This window comes from Chaetomium strumarium, assembly GCF_033439665.1.
Source record: "Chaetomium strumarium strain CBS 333.67 chromosome Unknown B0T15scaffold_4, whole genome shotgun sequence".
NCBI lineage: Eukaryota > Fungi > Ascomycota > Sordariomycetes > Sordariales > Chaetomiaceae > Chaetomium > Chaetomium strumarium.
In genome coordinates this window covers 1,103,653-1,123,260 of record NW_026944432.1, presented here as the reverse complement: position 1 = coordinate 1,123,260, position 19,608 = coordinate 1,103,653, and the positions used below count along the sequence as shown (strand labels likewise).

The following is a 19,608-nucleotide window of genomic DNA, read 5'->3' as shown; positions in this document are numbered from 1 at the left end:
CTAGATGGTCTTCTATACTGGGCATTGCTGTGAGCTTTCTACCGTTACCACTGGCTGTCGTGACTTCTTGTATTGACTGAATACAAAACAAGACTCCCTCCCCTTTCACTCATAAACGTTCCTCGGAGCGGGTGAGCTACAAAGACGCACCTCTATGCTGTACCACATATCGAATCAAAGCGGGAGGTGAACAGAGTACATCCATGAATCTATATACAGGAGGCGCTTAGAGGACCCGAGTCGTAGGAACACGAAGTAAAAGTAGAGAGTACTGCTAGGTTTAAAAAGGACCACAGCCAACGCAACACCGTTGTAAAATGCAAAAACGAGAAAAAGAAGAAAAAAGGCTACCAGAACCCGTATCCGACCGCCCAACATATTTTACTCCTGTCCGAAACCCATCGTCTCCTCCACAGCAATCGTGAGCTTCTGCTGCAGCATCTCCAGCGACGTGTATGGAGGCAGGTCCAAGCGGTTGAAACTGAGGATACCATGTTAGCAGATGAGCCTCTCTCATATCATCATCAACATTACACAAGGGCAACCCACCAAGTATGTGCTTTGGGCAAGTTCGTGATCTCGCCCGCCTTCTCAATCGTGAACCGTCTTGGCCCGTCGCTGCCCTGCAAATCCTTGAACCCGTTGACCGGTATACGCGACGTGCCCGTGGTGAACTGCAGCAACCGCGACTTCTGCTCGCCGTCCCACGATCGCACTGTCTGCCAGAAGAACTGGATCACCGGGTCCGACTCGGTGTATCCGCGGTAGTCGGTATGCTTCTTCCAGTCGTCCACGTCGATCTCGGCGATACCGCCGATCAGCAGCTCCAGCTCGCGCTCGTCGAACACGTTGATGAGGTCCTGCGGGATCAGCTCCTCGAAGCCCGCCTTGAAGGCCGCGAACTGCTCGGCAATGCGCTTCTCTATGCGCCACTTGACCATCAAGTCCACGTATTCCTTCTTGTTCTCGTTCGTCACCTCGATGTTCCGCCCGTTCGGCTTGAGGTCCTCGACCGTGATGACGCCGAAGCGCTCGTCCTCCGTCGAGAACGTCTGCTCGAGGATCCCGCCAGAGATGTCGTTGTCCAGCATCCACTGCAGTGACCGGTAGAAGTCGGCATCCACTCCTTCCATGTCCTGTAGCACTACCGACTTGCCAAGCATCATCTTGTACAGCGCCCCGACGAAGAAGGCGTCCAGGAACCGCCGGTGGAAGATGGCCAGGCCGACGACGCGCCCAATGAACTTGAAGTAATTAAGGTGCTCCGGGTTGATACCCGAGTGCGGGTTGATTTGCAGGGTATAATTGTCGTGCGCCGAGTACTCAAACAGACAGTAGAAGGGGTTGAACATTTCGTGAGACAATAGGAAGAAGAACTCTCGGGACAAACCGCCGTAGTCCAAGCCGTCCTCGCCGTCGAACTTGATCATCAGCCGCTTCTTCAGATCCGTAGCTGACAATCGCGAGATCTCCGCAAATGAATCCTCGAAGATGTGCGATCTCCGGACCTTGATGTGACACTGCCCGGAGAGGATGCGCATGGCTGGCTGGGACCGGAAGTAGATGAGCTTCCTCCGGAAATCACGCTTATATTGCGGGACATTTTGGTCGAGCGAAGAGGGGAGTCGTGGGTCGTCCCAGGTCGTCGTCTTGGTGTTGTGGTCCACAAAGTAGACACGCGCCGTGTTGGTTAGCCGCATCTCCCAACCACTAGGCAGGGGCCCAAGCTGAGAAACCGGCTGCTGTTGGATTGCGCCGTTCGCGCCGGCTTGCGGACCGTACATTCGAATGTACTGCTGCCGCCGCGGATCTACCCATGTTGTCGTCCGAGTGTTATGATCGACAAAGTACGGCCTGCCTTCCGGAGTCCACCTCTGTTCCCAGCCAGGAGGAAGCTCGCCCGTCCCGGCAGATGTGGATCCTGTGTGCAGCATCGTCTGAGCGGCGGCGGCCTGGGTTGCCGCTTGTTGCGCCTGTAGAGTCGGCGAGTTCGAGCCGGTGCGGTCTTCAGGAAGCGTGCGATTCTGGTGCCTCTGCCGTTCGGCCTGTGTGTTTGCCTCAGCGTTGCGGGTCTCGGCCGCCCCCGTGCCTGTCGGCCTGTTCCAGCTCGTCGTCCTCGTGTTATGGTCGACATAGTACGTTCTCCCGAGATTGTCTTCGCGGCGTTCCCAACCGGCTGGCAATCGGCCCTGAGCATCTTCGAAAGGGCTTAGTGTCGTGGTCTGCTGCCGCGGGTGCGCCGACCCGTTCGCGGTAGGTGCAGTGGCTGACTGGGTCGAGACTAAACTCGACGGGCGGTGGGGCATGGACATTTGCGCCCCCACCGCGGGCGTGCCATTGGGGCCGGACATGGCCGAGGCCGGTCTGTCAGAAGCTCGGTCGCCGTTAGAGATAGTAGAGGCTTGAGGACTGAGTAAGGAGGGCCTGCTGGATGACGCAGTAGATGGTTGTGGCATGCGGGTCGGAGCTGTCAGGTTCGTTGAGAGGTTGATGATCAGTTTGCCGTGTACCACAAGGTTGTCGGCGGATTTCTTGAGGTCTCGTGTAAGCATTTTATCTACAAAGGCGTAGCATCCACGTTAGCTGAGGTTATAGAGTCATGGGTAGCGGCGTCGCCAAGGCGGAGTTCCGTACCGTCAGCTTCAGGGACCAACTCGATGACATCTCCTATTCGGATATTGATGACACCAAGAAACCCCTGGTCCTTCTTTTTGAACTTCTTTTGATCGAAAACCTGCACGGCGAGGATGCTGTCCTCGTTGACCTTGCTGTTGTGTTGTAAATCACACTGTCAACAGGCGACCAGGGCCAGTGGCAAGGGTATCACGTACAAGTCGAAACTCTCATTCCAGTACGGGTTGAGGGTCTTCTTGGAAACTGTTGTCGTCTTGGTCTGCTCACCGTTGATGGTGGCGACTGCAAAAGGATCTGGGAACCCTGTAAAGGGTGGTCAGCATGGGGTGCTTCCTAGATAAGCACCGAGATTAGATACATACTGAAGACATCTCGTTTGTATAGTCCGTCGGCAGCGATGACTAAACGGGCGGGTTAGCACGAAGCCGCGGTCGAAGACCGAATCGCAAGAAAGGGGCATTACTCGTGACGCGAAGGTTTGGCTGGCTGTTACAAACACAGGTTAGCTTTACTTCCTCCTCCAAACTGAAACCAGGTCGCCACAGATAAACGAAGGTTGCAACATACGCTGGGAGCCCTGCATCCATGCGGCTGCTGCTCATGCTGATGGTTGTCGGCGGCGCAAGTCAGATCTATCGTACAGCGCCGTCGGTTCGCCGACCAGACCGGCGGTTGGTCGAGGTAATGGCGGCTTCCTGAATCGGACTGATAGGATGTGCTGGCGCCGAAGGAGAAACGCAATCGACGGGGCTCGGTCAATGTGCTGTTTGGCGAGTTCGGATGATGGACGAGTCGTCGGTTTGGTGACCGCAGAACACCCAGAGCACGTCGAAAAGGAGCGTTGATGAAGTCGCGGCGGCACGATCCGGCGAGCAGGTGCGAACGGCGAGGGCTGACCTTCGAGGGGATCCAAGTTGTGAGGCTGTGCTTGGGTCGGCACCCCGCTTTGGCAACGTCGTTCGTGATTAGCGAATCGCTGGCTCGGCTCGATAGAAGACGACTCGAAAATGATCAGCACCGGTGAAATGCCTTGCCGCGGAACACAACACCCGGCTAAGGGCTCACAGGGCGGTGAAATGGTGAAATTGAGGGGTTCGACAAGCGCTGGCAGCGGAGGTTCTCAGTACAGTTTTGAGGTTTGTGTCAAGACTGAGTCCATGCAACAACAGGCCCTGCCCTGGGGGCCTTAGCTTCCAGGTTCCTTATCCGCCGTGCCACGCTGGTGGGCTCCCGTTCGTCTGGTCAGCGCTTCATTGACCTTTTTTCAGTGGGCGTTTATTAGCGTTCAAGTTGCAGGCACTGCCAGGTTTGTATGTAAATCCCTGCTCAGTGGGGGTAAGGTACGGATCCGTAGCACGCCCCACCTACTACCGCATGGTAATTACATACACGTGATACAGTACTTTTTCCACCAGAACAACCTAAGGTTTAGGTACGTCTAGTTACTGATCAGCGGATAGCGAGCATCCAGATTTACGCGAGTGGTGTAGTGCATTCTACGGGCTTCTGGCCACCATATCATTGCATCAGGTGCGAAGCTCCATTGAACATCCAACAGGCGGGAGTCGGCTAGAGTCTAGATAGCCTAGTCCGAGAAGTTACCATGGAAAGGTGGCGAGTCCATAGCCCGTCAGTGACAGGATGTCGTTAGCAGCACGGTGGGATAATGTTGGGCCGAGAATCTGCACTTGAACTTGCATCAAATGCTCCCAACGTCATTCAATCGAACATTCGCCATACCTTATCGCAGTGAGTCATCATCAAAATACGATCTTCTCATTGCCCCCGGCTGCGATCACTGCATCTTACCCAGCGACGGGTCTCTCATCTGCAGAGAAAGAAAACCACCCTATGGTCCTAGAGTCCCATATATCGTATCTCCTGCGCTTGGCTTATCTAAACAAACGAGCAAATGTCGAAGACAGACTCCAGAATCGTATTAGGCTGTCCGCCCATTCTTTGTCCCCAATCCCGTTGCGCCCTGTCGGAGTGAAAGATGCAAAAGGGTTCCCTTAAAGAAAGCAGCTCCTCCCTGGCTCGTATCGTACACCCCGGAAGGTTGTCTTGGTGCCGCATTATGTTCAACCCGCAGCCCGACCTGCTCTGCAACAACTCCTGGGTTCAATAAGGAGCGAACCCACGAGCCCGGCCCCGGTAGCCTCCACGGTATCCCCCTCCCCTCATATACCCGCCCCTTCCACCATAGCCTCGACCGCCGCCGCGGAAGCCTCCGCGACCACGACCGCGCGACATTCCTGGGATATTCGTCCGTTTCGGCTCCACCTTGATGTTCCGGCCTTTGAAAACGCTATCGTTCAACACCAACGCTTGCGCGACAAGGCTGGGCTCGCTGAACTCCACATATGCGTATCTGCCGAGACCTCTGTCAGCACTCGTTCTGTCCTGGAGATCGGTATTTGCGGCATACCCCTTTGGCTGTCCCGTAAACTTGTCTAAAAGGATAGTCACGCGGTTGATGGAACCGCAGCTCTGGAAGTGCGCCTGCAACTCTTCCGGAGATGTAGAGTAATCGACGTTCCCGACGAATATGCTTCGGTTGTCGACATCCTCTTTGTCCTCGGCCAGGCTCTGGTGAGACTGGTCAAGTGATGCCTGCATTTCTCTAAGCTTCGCTGCCTCGGCCTCCATCTCGGCGACCCGCCGCTTCATGGCCGAAATCTCTTCCTGATCGACCGTTAGCCTCCTCTTTTGCTCTTTTGCAATGCCACGCATCGAAGCCGTCGGGAATGTCGAACCTCATCGTTATCGCCATCGGCGTGGTCACGCGTCTCGTCGTGCGGCTTCTCTTCGTCCTTCGGGGAGCTCATCTTCGCTTCGCGTCGACGTTGATGAACGGAGGTCCGGTACTGTTTGTGTGCGGTCGGTTGTTAGTGACAGATCAGGTGGGGCTTTGTAAGTCTAGAGTCTGGACGTGTCCAAGAGCTAAACCGCGACGGCGCGTCTCTTTTAAGAAGCAAACGGAGATTCGCAACTTACCAAATCAGCGAAAGAATAAGTGAAAAACTGATCACTTTTTATCTTGCGCCTCCCTGAAAGAGCTGTCTCCTGTTTGCGGACCAATATCTCGAGGGGCGAGGTCCGTTGGAAGAACTCGACGCCTGAGCTTTGACAACTGAACCACGAAGGCGCGGGTGCTCGGGTATGACGCTAGTACAGTACAGTGTGGAAGTGCATTGCCTGTACTATACCTTATCTTATCTGCCTCGGAATGGCAGTTCGGTCGGTTACGGAGGTACGATGCTTGGCTGGACATGCATTTGGCGGGTAAGCCCGGTAAGTTCATATATCAATCCGATCGAAAGCTCAACACCATCAGAACTGCGACCGAATAACAACAGACCGCCAACCAACCATGTATACGTCGAAGCTCTCAAGCCAATTTTGTACATCAGTCGGTGCTCAGCCCGGCTGATAGAGACTACTAGTAGGTACCTTACCTAGTAGAGAGCGTACTGTGTATCTAAGGTAACTAGCATATCCCGTATTCTAGGCTCACCCATGGCATGTTACTTCAGCACATTAAACCGCACTGCGATTCTTCGAGTGATGCTTGGTAACATACACCGAATACATCCGATCAGATATCGCCTGCCTAGACACCTTGCTACATAGCCAGATCTGTGAATAAGGTATTCATTTTCGAGGTTAATATCTCATGTGTTTTGCCTCTGTTTGAGCCTTTGAGGGATTGTGATCATTTGCCCCTCTCCTGTTGCGGCTAGCCTCTCTTGAAGTGTGGTAGGCTTCACGTACCTTACTTGAAACTTAAAGTACCTAGGTGCCTAGGTACCTAGCCACCGCGAAGCAATCCCTTATTGATCAGGCGATGAAAACCAAACCGACTGCCTTCGCAGACCGCGGCGTTGAACCTAACCCGCGCGCAGCTGGGCATTACCACTCTCACCTTGACACGAATCACACGATCACTTAGCAACTCCCATCCAGCAGCAACCGATTCTCGCAACTTCAACATCGGCAGAGCAATATGTCGCTTATCGCGCCCGTCACGCGTGATGGCTGGTCCTATTCGGGGGGATTCTATACCGAGGCCAGCGGCAACAATCGTCACCGTCGCGCAACACTCCCGGAGTTGAAGGCTGTATTCGACGGTTCAGATGGCGCCAAAGATCGCCCGGCTCATTGGTACGAAGCTCAACTTATTCCCTACGGCCTGCCGCCTTCCAAGACCAAGGGAACCGCCAAGATGAGGCTGTTCGATGCCGTCAGCAAAGGCAACCTCACCGTGCCCGCTCATATCCTCAAGGTCGAGTCCGAGTTGAAGAAGGAGTGGACAAAGCGAGAACGAGAAGCCAAACAAGCGCTCAAGAAGTTGTCAGCGCCAACGGCAACCAACTCGGCGAAGAGATCCAACAAGCGCAAAGCCGATGATTCTCAATCCGGGGTTGGCTCTGGAACCAATGTCAACATCAACCTGACAGTTTCCATTGGACCGCAAGGCAACGTTCAGGTCACGCCTGCAGAGCCCCCAGCGTCTGCGGCGAAGAAGGCCAAGCCTACGAAGGCGGCCGCTGCTTCGACGGCTTCGAATCCGACCTCAACCAAGAAGTCAGCTCCTTCATCTAAGGCAATAACAACTGCGGGACAGTCCACGCCGACAGCTCCGCGTGCAAAGCAGATCGCTCGACGTGGTACCTCGTCGACGAGGGTTGCTAAATCAGACTCCTCCCGTCCTCCAGCAGGTTCACCAAACGACAAGCCAGCTGCTCGCCCGATCCAGACAGCTCGGCGGAGTCGCCCCTTCAACAGAGCCGGCCAGGCCCGTCCAGTAACTACCAGTGGCCCATCTCCCCAGTTCAGCACGACCCCTTCTCAGTGGGACTCCTATGATGAGCCGCCTCCGCCCTATCCGGGGTCTCCCATGCATTCGAGCGATGGCTACGGTTATGGCGGCCCGGACGACGAAGATGTCCTGGACGACGGACCGCTGCCCCCACTGGGCCTGCTGAATGGGCACTATCGGCTGCGCTGCACCTGGCCATCCGAGTTCGCGGACCGCGGAGAAGATTCGGGCATCATCTTCACCCTTGACGGCGACGGGCTTTGGGGTTCGTTCGAGATTGGCCCCTTTATCGGGTATCCTTCGCCTGGACCACCGGCCTTGGTCATCCTCACACCAGCCCATCCCTTTCGACTGGCGTGGTGAAGATTCTCAGGGCGGGGAACACGACGAGACGGACGATGGGAGTCAAATCAAGTTTCTGGGCAATGGAGAGATTCGTGGGAAGATTGGCTTCTACGACTCAATTCTTGAGTTTCAAGGGTATCGTATCAGTGGGCAGGAGACGCGCAGCGAGATCAGTGCCGCCTCAATGAGACGGCAATGGGAGGAGCGCCGATTGTGACGAGCTGTGTCCAACCGCGGTAATACCCGTCCTCAAAAGTTCTGTGCCCGTCAACAGGTGGTTGTCGAGTACCTTCCGCGAAGGAGAGGTTATGGATACGGTGAATCTTGGCAGTTGTCTTTGTTGTTGTTATTTACTGTACAGGTATTGGAGGTGGATGGAGCACCGGCGCCACCATCCAAAGGGGCCAGCCAGAAGAAAACAGAATATCGAGGCCGTGAACGAGGGTTGCCCCAGAACCCCATAATTATCAACAAGACGTGGAAGAATTCGACCGGGTCATTATCACGCCGAATAGAGACGGCAAAATTGACGGCGAAGGCGTCGAACCCCGGCATACGCAAGATAGTAACAATAAGAGCGGTAGACATACCTCGCCGGGTCTTGATGGTTGCGGGTACATTGTTCTAGGCTAGGTTGATATCATAGATCGAGGCTCGGTTTAGCGAGCTAGGCCAGGTTCGATGGATCTATTACGAACTAATCAGAATGTGAATATTATGTGGAAGTACGACAGCGGTAGTCACAGACTACCTACCTGCTCACGGTTACGGTATGACGGGACAACGTGAAATAGGAAGACCTCAGGCTAGATACCATGATGGGGGTTACTAGGCACTACGCCCAGACATCATCCGTCTCAGACGATCTAATCCGCAATACTGATGCCTCGTGTCTGACCACAATACCTAGGGTGTAGTCGCATGTACTCTATAGGTACCCTACTTCCTCTGTCATATAGACAGTGAGTGCCGATGACCTCGCATTGTATTCCGATCCGAGCGTTTCTGGGACTGCGGAGCTTAGAGCCCTGAGCCCGTCCTCTCGCAATTAGATTAATGAGATAGCCAATCCACAATCATGGATCAAACTGATGAGGACGATGCCGCTGGAACATGCAGTGTGAACCATTCAGTGCCCAGGGGCGTACCTTAGGTACTACCGGGCCCTGAGTAAACCCTAACCCGTTCCTCGACCCTTGAATCAAACCGCTTCAGCCCCTGTTTGGGTTTTGTTTGGACCGTCGCTTGCATTGCATCGCTGCCCCGCAACCACACAACCCCTGACCCTTGATGCCCCTCTACACCAGTTGCAGGGGTTCAGGCTTCCATCCCCTCAGCGACCACCAAACGTTAACGAGTTGACCAACTTGAACTCGTGCGTGCAGTTTACAAACCGTTTGTTGTAACGGATAACCCTAAACTCTCTGTTCCTTCAAGAAATCTACCCAAGTCCGGCGATGTCGATCGAGATCGAGAAGATCCTGGCTGCGGCCCCCGCAACATCGCGCGGCCAGCCGACGCAGCTCTCCTGCGATGCGAAAGGAGAGCGCATAGCTTATGCGGTATGTATCCGTCCTGCGAATTCTTGATCAATAGTCCAGTGCTGACCCAGAATCCCAGTCTGGCAAGTCCATCTTCGTCCGCAACATCGACGACCCCTCCATCAGCAAGCAATACACGGGCCATACGGCCACCACAACCGTCGCCAAGTTCTCGCCCTCTGGTTTCTGGGTCGCATCAGGCGATGTCTCGGGCAAGGTGCGCGTGTGGGACGCCGTCGAGGCGGTGAACACCAAGGGCGAGTACGCGATCATATCGGGCCGCATCACCGACCTCGCCTGGGACGGCGACAGCCAGCGGGTCATCGCCGTCGGTGACGGTCGCGAGCGCTTCGGTCACTGTTTCACTGCGGACAGCGGGAACAGTGTTGGAGAAGTAAGCGGACACAGCAAGGTTGTCAATGCGGTTGCGATTCGCCAACAGAGGCCGCTGAGGGCAGCGACGGTGTCAGACGATAGCACCATGTGCTTTTTGCATGGCGCCCCGTTCAAGTTCGCGAACAAGGCGACAGGGTTGCATAAGGGGTTCGTCACGGGCGCTGCGTTTAGTCCTGATGGAAGTATTCTGGTCACGGTTGGTGCGGACAGGAGGATTCAACTGTACGATGGCAAGACGGGCGAGCCGAGCAAGCAAGTGGGTGAGGGGATCCATACCGGGAGCATCTTTGCTGTGAGCTGGGCGAAGGATTCGAAACGGTTCGTAACAGCAAGCGCGGACCAGACGGTGCGGGTGTGGTACGTCAACTCAGTCTTCCTTGCGCGTCACCTTACGGCGGTCCCGGGATCATGCTTCTGGGCTTCCAAGCCAGGAACCGTACAGCTAACTCTATCGGCTAGGGATATCGAGTCGGGCCAGTGTGTGCAGACCTGGCGGATTGGGGAGGAAGGGAGTGTTAACGTCGGGGACCAACAAGTTGGCGTGGTGTGGCCACATGGGAGGAGTGACGGGCTCATCATCAGCTTGAGCCTGAGCGGAGACCTCAACTATCTCACTGAAGGCAACGAGAAGCCCATCAGGATCGTGCAGGGGCACAACAAGACTGTGACGGCGCTCGGCGAGTCATCCGAGCCGACGGGTAAGACACTAAAGACCGGCAGTTTTGACGGAAGGGTCTGCACCTGGGACATCTCCACGGGGACCGGCGCCGCAGTAGAGGGCCAAGCACACTCCAACCAGGTGACACAGTTTGCCTCCGCCGACGGGCAGACGCACAGCGTAGGATGGGACGACACCTTGCGCACCATCCAAGAATCAACAAACAACTTCCTCGGTACATCCATCAAACTCCCCTCCCAACCCAAGGGTGTCGCCGTCTCCAGAGGACGCATCATCGTGGCCCTGAATGACAGCATTGCCGTCTACGCCAACGACCAACTCGTCAGCCAGTTGCCCACGGACTTCACCCCTGGCGCCGTCGCCGCCCACGACTCATTCGTCGCCGTTGGCGCGGGGAACAACACAGTCCAAGTGTACAACCTCGACAACTCCGGGAAACTCTCGCTTGCCCACACGCTGAGCAACTCCACCGCCGCGATCTCGGTGCTCTCCTTCTCCCCCGACGGCGCGCACCTCGCAGCAGGGAATGCGTCAGGCAAGATCGTCATCTACAAAGCATCTAACAACTGGGAGGTTGCAACAGACCGGTGGTCCGCACACACGGCACGGGTGTTGAGCATCGCGTGGAACCAGGCTGGCACGCACGCTGTGAGCGGCGGGTTGGACACCAACGTGCATGTGTGGAGTCTGGCGAAGCCTGGGAGCAGAGTGAAGGCTGCCAACGCACACAAGGATGGAGTGTACGGCGTCGCATGGATCGACGATGGGTCCCAGAGAGTCGCAAGTACTGGCGGGGATGCGGCGGTCAAGATTTGGACGGTTAAGGGCCTACAATAGGCGGTAGATGTCGATCTAGAAGACCACGATGTCATGAGTGAAATGAGGACTAGAATCAGGAAGTTCAGTTTGCGGTTCTTGGTCTGGAGGCATATCAATTGCCTTGTTGAACCCAGTGCGTAACCCGTGTCTCCCTTCAGTGTCACCAGAATCACTGAACCACAGCTCGCTCCTCCATCGAAGACCTGAAAGGGTCACAGTGCACCTCTCCTTCTCAACCGATCAAATTTCAGGAAAGCAAAGCAGATAATCCACCTAGTCTCTGGACTCGCACAGCTTCCGGTCCATGATACGATGACAAGAACTGTCACCTAATCCAACTCGCAGATTGCGGGAACTGAGAGAATCGTCAGTGTAGATGAAAAGCTTAACGGACGGCGAGACAGGTCGACGGTGGCCTTAAGAGCTTAGTTGCTGCGTGAGAGTGCACGTGACACTTCTCTACTCATCTCCCCTCGCCCATACTTTCCATTCCAATCTTCGACCTAGTTGATGTCGAGAATGTCTTCGTGGATGCCGTTCCCATTGATAGTCGGCAGAGGCAGATTGGCCTCGTCAAGGTCGATAAGTCGGAATTCGACCTCCGATTGGTTCCCCTCGTCATCTTCATCACTGGTGCCAGAGGCAACAGAATTGCCCTCGTCAAATTCCTAATCGAGCTGGGGCAAGACGTTGTCTCCTTGGTTGCTGGTCGCCACCGTAGGGCTGTTGCCATTCACCATCTGCTGCTGCTGCTGCTGCTGCTGTTCATGGGCGAACTCTACTGAGGCCGAGCGCAGGTCGGCAAGGTGCATCTGAGCAGCTAGCTCCTCTGGGTAGCAGGTCAGCACCATCCAATCGAAGAGAGTAATGCGATCGGCGGCGGCAACGGGAAACGGCGGTGGAGAGTACGGCGGGAGGGCGTCTAACGTGCCTTCGGAGATTCGGACGGCCATGCGGTGGATTGCGAAGGCAAGGCTCCTTTAGCGGTGGTTAGCCTCTTGCGAAAAAATATTGCCATTGGAGGGTCAACTGCAGATAAAGTGGTAGGCATACCCGATGTGACCGTGAATGGCCTGGTTCTGGTCCTCGAGGCCCTGTGCCAGCTCAAGTTGATGGTTGTCCATCAACGTCGGGTTCGCGACGACAATCAGTGGGGCTCCGACGGCGAGTACCTCACCAACAGTTCCCGTGCCTGAGACGAAGCGTGAGTTGCGACGAAGGCGAGATAAGGCGCCGCAAGTTGGGATTGAACTTACCGCCGTGCGAAATGACGCATCCCGCGGGGCGGACGTTCTCCTCGCCGCGGCAACTAAGTATGTACCCCAGTATGTCGGGCGTGTACCCGAAGTACTGGACGGAGACGCCGCCCTTCTCCTCGTCGCTCAGGTTGCTGATGCGCTGGTGGAACAGGGCGAAGTCCGGGCCGCATTGGACGTCCAGGAACCTGTAGCCGTGCTCCCCGAGGCAGCGCAGGAAGTCTGGGGTGCTGACCTCTTCGAGCAGCGCGGTGAAGCCCGCCGTTGCTCCGACGGTGACGAAGCAACGGCGGCCCGGCAGAACGGGCTGCGCTGTGTTTTGGTGAGCTTGTGCACGGCCATCGCAACTGTCAATTCGCTTGAATGTGCTCTTACGCGCTTGGGGTGGGGTGACGGTGTCCGACCCGGAGCTCGAAGAGCCGTCGCCCTCCCGGTTGATGCCGTTACCCATCGTGGGAGTCACCCATCGCTCGTCTTCGATGTCATAAAAGACAAGCTCGGGGCCAGGCCCGCCGCCAAGAAGCAACTGCTCGTCGTCGCTATCCATCTTATCGTACGGCAAAAATCCGGGTGAATGTGCGATAATGTGGGCGGTGAGTCGGCTAAATTTCGGAAATCCTCCAGCTTGCGTGGAGTATGCAAAAGCGGCTCGGTTAAAACTCGGAAATATTTCGGAATTGTGGCTTAGATCGTGCTAGCCGCTGCACTGCTTGGTGGGGCTACAATGACTGCACGCCAAACAGTCAATGCAGTGAGATCAGATGAATAGGAGTGCATTGCTCATCCATTGTCTAAGAATCACAACAATAGCACTAGAGGTAGTCACTGTCAGATAAACTGTACTTATCTACTCATTCACTCCGAGTGCTCGGTGCCCCAAGGAAGTCTTCTGTTCCACAGTTGACTCTGGGCTGAGCTCACTTACACAGTACACGCCGCTGCTCTCCCATTCTCCTAGTTCGACAGTCAGCGTTTCATTTAATCTTGATACTGGATCAAAACCGCAAGGCTCTGTCTTCACCATAGAACACAATCAGAACATCTCTGCACATGTCATCTTAAAAACAAAGCTTCAGCTTGTTCTCCCAGAACCCGATGGCGGTGCAGCTGAGGTGTGGCTAGTACTCTTGGCAAACCCAGTCGCGATCCAAATTTTTGGCAATCTGAGAGCTGCGCGCAATTGGTAGCCGTGTCCATCACGAACCCGACCCAACGTTCCGACATGGCCTCCCCAGCCAATTTCCTTCGGTTGTGTCTCCGGACCAGCAGGCCGCTATCAAACCTTCGGACAGCCGCTGTGCAGCAGTCTACACTTCGAAGACAGTTGTCAACAACGCAATGGCGACCAGCTCCTTCACAAGACGAAGCCGCAAATCAAGAGGCGCAGGATGAGTTCGACCGAGTGTTTAGAAATCCGGGCGAATTCCTGAAGACCCTTGTTCGCGACGAGAATGTCCCCGATGAGGAGCGACAGCTAGCGATGCGCATGCTTGACGACTGGAAAAAGGTGCCACCGGACATGCAGAGACAGTTCGACCGGCTCACCGAGGAGGTCGACCAAGAGAGTGCAAGGCTGCGGAGACCTGTGCAACCTAAGAGGGATAGCTTCTGGAACACAGAAGAGGCCGACTCGGATTTGATCACGAGCGAAATTGGCGAGGATGACTTTGAGGAGGACGACATTATGGCGTTGGGTCACGCCAAGCTCGAGGAGCACCGCGAGTTCAGAGAATACGCGCGCATCGCCGTGTGGGAGATGCCGCTGCTCTCAAGTAAGCCTGTCGGAGCTACTCTACTATTCTGTTGAATCAGAGTTGTTAACGCGCGGACTAGAACTTGCGAAGCCCTTCCAGCCCCCGGCCGAGGACGAGGTCCTACGCTTCAGGTACACGACATACCTGGGCGAGTTCCACCCTGCCGACAGGAAAGTCGTGGTAGAATTCTGCCCCAGAGACTTGCCTCTTACCGAGCCTCAACAGTTGAAGCTCAAGAAGCTTGCCGGGGCCAGATACAACCCTGAGAAAGACATCATCAAGATAAGCTGCGAGCGGTTTGAGCACCAGGCACAGAACAAGCGGTACTTGGGAGACCTGGTGGACAAGATGATTGCTACGGCGAAGGTAGGAATTAGCGGGCTACTTGCACTCGCGTTCCATGCTGACACCGGCTTTAGGACCCCACCGATATGTTTGAGGACATTCCCCTCGACCTCCGCCACCACAAGGTCAAACCGCAAGTCAAATTTCCCAAGGAGTGGTATCTGACAGAGCAGCGGAAGAAGGAGCTGGAAGCACGGCGGCAACAGGCGCTGCTTCTGGATGAGCAGAAGAGGACGGAGGGGACGCTTGTTGATGGGGTGCAGACCATTCAGCAAGCCCTCCTTACGATGAAGGCGGTAGAAGAAACCGTCCCGGTACTGAGGGGAAGGTCGCCGCGTGGTCGTCGGTAAGCGGTCCCCTCCAGGTTCCTTTATTGCATGGTGTCCCTCGTTGGGCCACGAGGTTATCAACGACGATCTCCTGCCGTGCTCCATCTGGCTGGACTATAATCCAAGCACAGCGCCGCCACGGCAAATACTCAACATTGTCTCGCTGGGGCGAGCAATCGGCTCTTGTATTATGAGATGCAATGTAAAGTACATCAATACGTATAGAGAATCTGGAGAGTCTTCTATTGGACTACCTCGCCATTCGTTTGTCGTTCTGTTTGATATACCGCGTTCTGACGCCCTCATATGTCCTCCCCTTACCCTTTTATCACAGTGCGGTAAGAAGCCGGAGCAGTCGAGGCAGTGTGGGTCCCATTGCCAAGACCGGCCGGTGTTGAGAGCTGTGGACCGGGCCGTTTCCGAGCTCGACTATGCTCGGGATCCCATTACGATGCTCCCAGCTAAGGGCTCCCAACTAATGGCATCCTTCCTTCCGAACTCTTTGGAGTCTTGTTTGATGACATGACCGTAGCTCACCTTATCACCGAGAATTCCTTGCACTTGCTCCAAGTGCTGGCATTGAGGTATGAAGAGCTGCTACAAGCCTCGGCACTACTATCCGTGTACATTTTACGAAGTACTGCACTGGCATTCGATAGGTCCCGTCTTCCACATGGGGCCACGTGCCGACCAACCCTCCAAGCAGCTGCAGCTCACAACGGTCGACCCATCTTGGGGATCCCGTCGATTTGAGTTGACTTACTCCGTACACTATAAAGCTGAAGTTGAAGGAGAAGTTCCACATCTGATGCATTGATACCTACTGTGTACAATACATTGGCCTGATGCAAGTAGACGTACTGAAGCGGATACGTAATCTGATGCATCAAGCTAGAGCATGGGCTGAACAGGCGCAACTTCTTAACAGAACTTGAATAGGTACGTACTCATGCCCATCCATTGTCGTGAAACCTGTTCAACGGCGACCCCGCCCTGCGTTGAGGATGCGAATTACACGGGGTGGTGCGTGGGGAGTCATTTTTGCCTCGGCCCATGAACGGTTTCGGTCTGATCCCTGCTTTTGGCTATGAGGAGATCGGGTCGATCCCGAAATGTATTTGAAAACAAATGCGGCGACGTGATTGTCCTCATTGTCCCCAGCTTCCCTCCTTGTCTGCTGTATTATTTGGGGCAAGTCAGCGACCGACCGCCCTAAAGTTCTAGATTGTTTGCACATTCCGACCGCAACTGGAAGTCAGCAAGAGTCGCAAACATGACCGCCAAGGTGTCGATTCCTGAATTCCAGGCTACCGCCCTGGAGGCCGTTCCCACCATCGCCAGCACCGCGCGCGGCACCTTCCGCACGCACAAGACCAAGAAACTGCAATGGCGCCAGGTGCAGCTCCGCAAGCTGTACTGGGCTCTGGAGGATTACAAGCCCCAGCTCGTGGCTGCCCTCAAGCAGGACCTGCACAAGTCCGACTTCGAGGCGCTGCTCCACGAGGTTGAGTGGCTGAAGAAGGACTGCCTGTTCATGCTCGACCACCTCGAGAAGTTCGCCAAAGAGGAGAAGTTGGGAGCCCCCGAAGTACCGCTGCAGTATTCAGTCATGAAATGGCGCATCCGGAAAGAGCCCCTGGGCACCGTCCTCATCATCGGCCCCTACAACTTCCCGGTCCAGTTGCTCCTGGGCCCTTTGATCGGCGTCATCGCTGCTGGCTGTACTGCGGTGCTCAAGCCCTCTGAGCTGACTCCGGCGTGCGCTATGGTCATGAAGGAGATGATCGAGGCGCGGCTCGATACTAGCGCCATTGCCGTTGTCAATGGCGGCATCCCTGAGACGACGGCGCTCATGAACGAGAAATGGGACAAGATCTTCTTCACGGGGAGCTCGGCCGTGGGCACCATCATTGCGAAGAAGGCTGCCGAGACGCTCACCCCCGTCGTCCTCGAGCTCGGCGGCAAGAACCCTGCGTTCATCACCAAGAACGCCAACCTTGCGCTGGCCGCGCGGCGGTTGATGTGGGGAAAGACCGTGAACTCGGGCCAGGTCTGCATGTCGCAGAACTACGTGCTCATCGACAAGGATATTGTCCCGACCTTTATTGAGCACCTCAAGCAGGCGTACAAGGAGATGTTCCCCAACGGAGCCAAGGCCAGCCCTGACCTATCGCGCATCGTCAACCAGAGGCATTTCCAACGGCTGAAGAAGATGTTGGACGACACCAAGGGCCAGGTCGTCATGGGCGGAGCGATGGACGAGTCGGAGCTCTTCATTGAGCCCACCGCTGTGCTGGTCAGCTCGGTCGACGACTCCATGATGCAAGAGGAGTCGTTTGGGCCCATATTCTCTATTTACCCAGTGAACTCGCTGGACGAGGCCCTGAATGTGGCAAACCTGGTCCACCGCACGCCGCTGTCTCTATTCTCATTTGGCTCCAAGGCAGAGAACCAAAGGGGTGAGTCGCCCACTCTCGAGAGCACTGCCTGTGCCGCTTTTTTCCCTTCCACTGACACATTCTCACAGTTCTCGACGAAATGACCTCTGGCGGCGCCACGCTCAACGATGCCTACTTCCACGGCTCAGTCAGCACGATCCCCTTCGGCGGCGTCGGTGATAGCGGGTGGGGCGCGTACCACGGCAAGGCAAGCTTCGACTGCTTCACGCACTTCCGGACCGTCTGCGAGACGCCCGCGTGGGTCGAGCCGCTGATCGCCGTGCGCTACATGCCCTTCGACATGTCCAAGCTCCGGCTGCTGGACCGGCTGACGGGCCGGAAGGCCAACTTTGACCGCAACGGCAAGGTCGTCAAGGGCTTTGGCTACTGGGCGTCGTTCATCCTGGGGCTGGGTGGGAAGAGCGCGAAAGGTGCGTTCCTGCGGTGGCTGGTCGTTCTGGCAGCCCACTATCTGTATACGAACCGTGTTGGAAGATAGGGGTGCTTCTGGATACTCTTTTGCTTTTCATAGCTTGGAGCGATCTAATTCCGAGCTTGTGTTATCTAGGAGCCGATGAGTAACGGTCACAGCCATGTATGATAGTCTAGAACCGTGGCTCGAACAGCAACTGGCCTCAAGTAGGCGTAGGCCATATGCTGGCGACGCGTTTTGCTGCGCTTCAACCACGTTCTATTATTTTCAACCTTATTCGTGCGGTTTCACCATATCATCTCGTTTATTCTTCGATCCAAGAGATACCAAGGGCATGCGTAGGCCCTCTTCTTCATGTCAAGTAATCGGAAGTAACGGATCGGGCTGCGGCAGCTCACATTCAGGGACTTCCCACCGAGTATACGGTGCTCTCCTTTGTCAGATATCCGCTTGTTTTCTCTAACTTAGGAATCCTGATCATCATTGCCCCGTAAGAGCTGCAGCCAGCTGCTCCCCCCTCTCTCCGCCGAGATAGATGTCGTCCGCGCCCTCCGCCGACACCATGGCCATCTCAACCGCCTCGTGATAGCCCCTCACAACCATATCCTCATCCACACGTAGCCCGTTTTCTACCAGTGCCGTCACAACTCCCCGTAACCTCGCAATCTCCCTCATAGTCTCCACCTCAATCCGATCGTTCTGGCTCGAGTACATGGTCGTGCTGACGCTCTCCTCCATATTCGTGATACCCGCCGCCTTATTCTCGGCCTCGGGCGTCTCAACATGCTTGCTAATCCAAACATAGCCGTTCACCCCAAGCACAACGTCAATCTGGCCCCCGCCATTCGCCGCATCCATCGTCCACACCTGCCGCCGACTCCTGACCACGCCTCCCCCGCCGCCCATCCCACTAACGGCGACAAAGACGCCGTTCCGCAGCTTGCCGTACTTCAGCGACCGCGTGTGCAGCACCGCGCCGCCGTCGCCAAACAACTGCTGCACCTCGGCGACGAGCAAGTCCCCCTCGGCGAAAAAGGTCCGGATCTGCAGCTCGTCCGTCTCGGTCCGCTTCCGCAGGATGCCGCCGGGCAGGTTGATGGCGCTGAGCGGCAGGGCGGCAAGCTGGGTCGACCCGACATCGACGCGCCACCGCTTGGCCTGGACCTCGACGATGCGCCCCACCACGAGGTCGCCGACCTCGGGCGTGTAGCGCGCGCGTAGCGGCCGCACCGAGAGCAGCTTGTTCGTGCGGCTGATGGTCCCCGCGACCGAGGAGACGATGGAGGTCGTGCCGGGAGTCACGTAGGTGCCGTGGCCGCGCATCCATTGCGGGTCGTCGGTTATGAGTTCGCCCGGGGTGACTATGTCGCCTCCAGAGGCGGAGACGGAGGAAGTCGTGGTGGTGGTGGTGATGGTGGTGATGCGCGCGCGTTTGTGAGGGCGGCTTGTCATGGGCAGGTCGCCGTCTAGATCGACGCCGCCGGACTCGGAGTCTGATATCGAAGAGGTGTCGGAGACATCTTCTTCGCGGTCGTTGATCGGTCGGGAGGGTTTGGGGGTTAGGATTGTGATGGGCATGATGTTTTGAGGCTCTCTCAGATGAGATGGGGTAGAGGTGGGAGCAGAGAATTCAGATGTGAAGTTCTTTCAAGCGTGAGATATTGATGTCTTGCGGCTGGCTGACTTAATCGAGTTGACTTGAGTGATAGTTCGAATCCCGTGTTAAACTACCTAAGGCGAGATGTGCTGATTTGTTGAGTCGGTTTATGAGAAAGAGTGAGTGCGACTGAGAGCTCCCATATGAGGTCGGTAGAAGT

At 55.9% G+C, this 19,608-nt stretch overlaps 8 protein-coding genes across 8 annotated transcripts; 4 read left to right on the top strand and 4 right to left on the bottom strand.

Annotated features, from left to right (window-relative positions):
- On the bottom strand, positions 1-3,357 carry B0T15DRAFT_194294 (uncharacterized protein). Its single transcript, XM_062862489.1, has 7 exons — positions 3,202-3,357; positions 3,098-3,120; positions 2,997-3,035; positions 2,832-2,937; positions 2,635-2,768; positions 550-2,557; positions 1-481 (listed from the first exon to the last, which is right to left on the bottom strand). Exons 1-7 carry the CDS (start codon positions 3,234-3,236, stop codon positions 382-384), a joined length of 2,445 nt encoding a protein of 814 aa, XP_062721128.1. The 5' UTR covers positions 3,237-3,357; the 3' UTR covers positions 1-381.
- A 983-nt stretch (positions 3,358-4,340) lies between these two features.
- B0T15DRAFT_434086 (uncharacterized protein) lies at positions 4,341-5,860 on the bottom strand. The gene is made up of 4 exons (XM_062865791.1): positions 5,632-5,860; positions 5,391-5,501; positions 5,063-5,319; positions 4,341-5,005 (listed from the first exon to the last, which is right to left on the bottom strand). The coding sequence occupies exons 2-4, from the start codon at positions 5,460-5,462 to the stop codon at positions 4,756-4,758; spliced, it is 579 nt and encodes a 192-aa protein (XP_062721127.1). The 5' UTR covers positions 5,463-5,501; positions 5,632-5,860; the 3' UTR covers positions 4,341-4,755.
- A 780-nt stretch (positions 5,861-6,640) lies between these two features.
- Positions 6,641-8,018, top strand: B0T15DRAFT_484979 (uncharacterized protein; the record flags this gene model as incomplete). Its single annotated transcript, XM_062866262.1, has 2 exons — positions 6,641-7,721; positions 7,822-8,018. The coding sequence occupies 2 exons, from the start codon at positions 6,641-6,643 to the stop codon at positions 8,016-8,018; spliced, it is 1,278 nt and encodes a 425-aa protein (XP_062721126.1).
- A 1,068-nt stretch (positions 8,019-9,086) lies between these two features.
- B0T15DRAFT_415739 (quinon protein alcohol dehydrogenase-like superfamily) lies at positions 9,087-11,315 on the top strand. Its single transcript, XM_062865463.1, has 3 exons — positions 9,087-9,363; positions 9,422-10,095; positions 10,198-11,315. The coding sequence occupies exons 1-3, from the start codon at positions 9,259-9,261 to the stop codon at positions 11,252-11,254; spliced, it is 1,836 nt and encodes a 611-aa protein (XP_062721125.1). The 5' UTR covers positions 9,087-9,258; the 3' UTR covers positions 11,255-11,315.
- A 589-nt stretch (positions 11,316-11,904) lies between these two features.
- B0T15DRAFT_396925 (glycosyltransferase family 1 protein) lies at positions 11,905-12,943 on the bottom strand (the record flags this gene model as incomplete). Its single annotated transcript, XM_062864868.1, has 3 exons — positions 11,905-12,214; positions 12,290-12,428; positions 12,493-12,943. The coding sequence occupies 3 exons, from the start codon at positions 12,941-12,943 to the stop codon at positions 11,905-11,907; spliced, it is 900 nt and encodes a 299-aa protein (XP_062721124.1).
- Positions 12,944-13,243: 300 nt separating this feature from the next.
- On the top strand, positions 13,244-15,173 carry B0T15DRAFT_532013 (mitochondrial ribosomal subunit protein-domain-containing protein). The gene is made up of 3 exons (XM_062869290.1): positions 13,244-14,264; positions 14,326-14,612; positions 14,666-15,173. Exons 1-3 carry the CDS (start codon positions 13,715-13,717, stop codon positions 14,939-14,941), a joined length of 1,113 nt encoding a protein of 370 aa, XP_062721123.1. The 5' UTR covers positions 13,244-13,714; the 3' UTR covers positions 14,942-15,173.
- Positions 15,174-16,000: 827 nt separating this feature from the next.
- B0T15DRAFT_194180 (Aldehyde/histidinol dehydrogenase) lies at positions 16,001-18,064 on the top strand. Its single transcript, XM_062862487.1, has 2 exons — positions 16,001-17,379; positions 17,448-18,064. Exons 1-2 carry the CDS (start codon positions 16,194-16,196, stop codon positions 17,855-17,857), a joined length of 1,596 nt encoding a protein of 531 aa, XP_062721122.1. The 5' UTR covers positions 16,001-16,193; the 3' UTR covers positions 17,858-18,064.
- B0T15DRAFT_194181 (uncharacterized protein) lies at positions 18,065-19,594 on the bottom strand. The gene has a single exon (XM_062862488.1). The coding sequence runs from the start codon at positions 19,367-19,369 to the stop codon at positions 18,272-18,274; it is 1,098 nt and encodes a 365-aa protein (XP_062721121.1). The 5' UTR covers positions 19,370-19,594; the 3' UTR covers positions 18,065-18,271.
- Between the last annotated feature and the right edge of the window lie 14 nt (positions 19,595-19,608).